At 40.8% G+C, this 2,985-nt stretch overlaps 1 protein-coding gene across 1 annotated transcript; it reads right to left on the bottom strand.

Moving 5' to 3' along the window:
* Nucleotides 1-1,287: 1,287 nt before the first annotated feature.
* LOC108754043 (histone-lysine N-methyltransferase SETMAR-like) lies at nucleotides 1,288-2,316 on the bottom strand. The gene has a single exon (XM_018496077.1). It carries the CDS (start codon nucleotides 2,314-2,316, stop codon nucleotides 1,288-1,290), a length of 1,029 nt encoding a protein of 342 aa, XP_018351579.1.
* Between the last annotated feature and the right edge of the window lie 669 nt (nucleotides 2,317-2,985).

Here is a 2,985-nt window from a genome sequence, read left to right as displayed (position 1 = left end):
AGATCGTTTGGAGAAGCCCAGAGTACCCTCGAAACCCTCGGTCTCTCATATGATTAAAAGTCCACCGACAGAAATTATCAAACCAAAACAAACCTATTACATATATTCCGTATTATGTTGTCTTACATATATATATAACAGCAGTGCAACCACCCGCTTACGAGTAGTTTTCAACGCTTTTCAATGCCGCATCTCAAACGGAACATCGTTGAATAATACAAGTATACTCATGAATGAATATACGGAACACGTTGAATAATATACTCATTAACCTTGACCTTAATATTATCAGTATACAGATAAGTAGCAAGCCGTTTTATTTTTTAACAGCAGAAAACTATGGCAATTAGTTTTACTTTTTAATAGCATAACAAAAATTTAGTCTAATAAAAATTCTCGAAAAATGTGTTACGTCCTATAGACGTTTCAATTCTTTCTTTCGAAAGATTTGGCGCCACGTCGCGACTCCGGGCAGCGCCTATGAGATTCGAGTGGAGCGCGCTGATAACGGTCTAATGGATCTAAAGAGAGTGACCGAACGGACTCCGCGAAGCTCGTAAAACGCTAATCAACCAGGAAGGAATAACAATTTTAATCGCGACCGAACAGATCTCGCGCCGATCGACTGGGATCGGCTCTCCCGATCGGTTTACTCCTCTCCTACCAACGAAGAATGTGCTCCTGCACCACCTTCCTCGCCTCTAACTCCCCCACTAACCCCTATCCTCCTTCTCTCCTGTCTCTCCTCACACACACACACACACACACACACACACACTATGTGGTACCTGTAAGCATAATAAATGTAAATTAATTATAATTGAAGACCGCTGGCTGTTCACTCTTTTTTTTGTTACCCCTCGGTTGCTTCTCCCCTCTAGTTCTTAAGATCTCTCGCACGAGGTTCAGTCCCGGGTCAAAAGGATTAAGTTCCTTGATACAAAGGGCCGACGTTCGGATAGTGTCCGAAAGGACACTATGACGTTCGGAAAGGACACTATGCGAACGTCGGTTGACCCGCATTCCGGAACCGAAAAGAGTGCGTATGACTCACAGGTATTCGCCTCTCTGCGTATACTTGAGAGATTGAGTCTAGCCGTCCTCTCTTTTCCCTTTGTTATTTCTTTAACCTCGTTTTAAGGGTTTGGACGTAACAAATGACTATCTCAAAAAAATTTTTTACATAACATAATAATATTTCCATGAATTATATTGGGTGGATCCATATATTCGTTCGGTTTTTGAAGGTTAAAATGAAACAAGTTTTTTTCATACAAAGGATGAATTTTAATCAATAATATATTCTCCGTTTTTGTTGATGACCTCTTGCCATCTTTCCAACAATTTCATTATTCCGCTCTCATAGAAGGTCTGGGGCTTAGAGGCGAAAAACCGGTCGAGGTACGTTTTCACAGCTGTCTGATCAGCGAACGATTTCCCGTTGAGGGAGTTTTGCAGGGACCGGAACAAGTGATAGTCGGATGGCGCAAGGTCTGGTGAATACGGTGGGTGAGGCAAAACATCCCAGCCAAGTTGCACTAATTTTTGCTGAGTGATTATTGCGGTGTGGGGTCTGGCGTTGTCATGGTGGAATATGACACCTTTGCGATTGATCAGTTCTGGACGTTTCTGTCGCAATGCTTGATTCAATTTCGTTAGCTGCGTGCAGTAGATCTTCGAATCGATCGTTTTTCCCTGAGGAAGCAGCTCGTAAAACAGCACACCACGATGATCCCACCATATGGATAGCAAAATCTTCTTCGGATGCAGGCCGGCCTTCGGGGTGGCATTCGGCGGCTCGCCAGCGGTTCCCCACGATCTCTTGCGCACTATGTTGTCATAGATGATCCACTTTTCGTCGCCAGTCACTATTCGTTTGAGAAACGGGTCGCTTTCGTGCCGCTTCAGAAGTGAATTGCAGATGGATATGCGGTTGGCCAGGTTCTCCTCGGTCAGCTTGTGCGGCACCCAAACATCGAGGCGGGACACGTAGCCAAGCTGTTGCAAATGCCTTTGTACGGTTCCATAACCTATTTTAAGTGTCTCCGCAATCTCTCGCACCTTTAGCGTCCGGTCTTGCTCAACCAGTGCCTTGATATCATTCGAATCAACCTCGGTGGGCCGACCGCTGCGGGGTCCATCTTCAAGACTCGTATCTCCGGAACGAAATTTGGCAAACCATTTCTGAGCGGCACGTTTTGTTAAGGCATCGTCCCCGTATACGCTGCATATCTTTCGGTGGGCCTCCGCAGCTCGCTTGCCTTTCTTGAAGTAATAAAGCAAAATGTGCCGAAAATGCACCTTATTCTCCGACATGTTCACAGGTCTATAGCACAAACAAAACTAATGCCAATGAAACCAAATTTGACAGATGAAAAGGCGGACTGTCACCTTTCCAAAACGTATTTGGATTGCCCGATTAGGCAACCAGAACCGGAGATATTCGGAAAAAATTTGCACTACTAAAACCGAACGAATATATGAATCCACCCAATAATTATGTCAAGGCATAACAGAAATTCCAAATTTTTATTATGTTCCGACATAATTTTAATTCATTATTAAAAATCGTAATTTTTTTGAGATAGTTATTTTTCAAGAATTTATCATTTAGACTAAATTTCTTTTATACTATTAGAAAGTAAAACGACTTGCCATAGTTTTCTGCTGTTAAAAATAAACCGGCTTGCTATTTATTCGGTATTAATAATATTAAAAACATAAAATTTTATGCAACAACATAATAATAATTTCACGAATTAAAATTATGTCACGACATAATAATAATTCAGAATTTCTATTATGCTTTGATATAATTTTAATTGATGGAAATATGATTTATGTTACGATATAATTTTAATTCATTATTAAAAATCGTAATATTTTTTAAGACAATTAATTTTTAAGAATTTAACATTAGACTAATTTCTTTTATGCTATTAAAAAGTAAAACAGCTTGCCATAAAAAGTGACACGCTCTCCCTC

This window comes from Trachymyrmex septentrionalis, unplaced genomic scaffold (genome assembly GCF_001594115.1).
Source record: "Trachymyrmex septentrionalis isolate Tsep2-gDNA-1 unplaced genomic scaffold, Tsep1.0 scaffold116, whole genome shotgun sequence".
Taxonomy (NCBI): domain Eukaryota; kingdom Metazoa; phylum Arthropoda; class Insecta; order Hymenoptera; family Formicidae; genus Trachymyrmex; species Trachymyrmex septentrionalis.
Note: the sequence above shows the minus strand (reverse complement) of the source record. Positions and strands in the feature narration are given on the sequence as shown.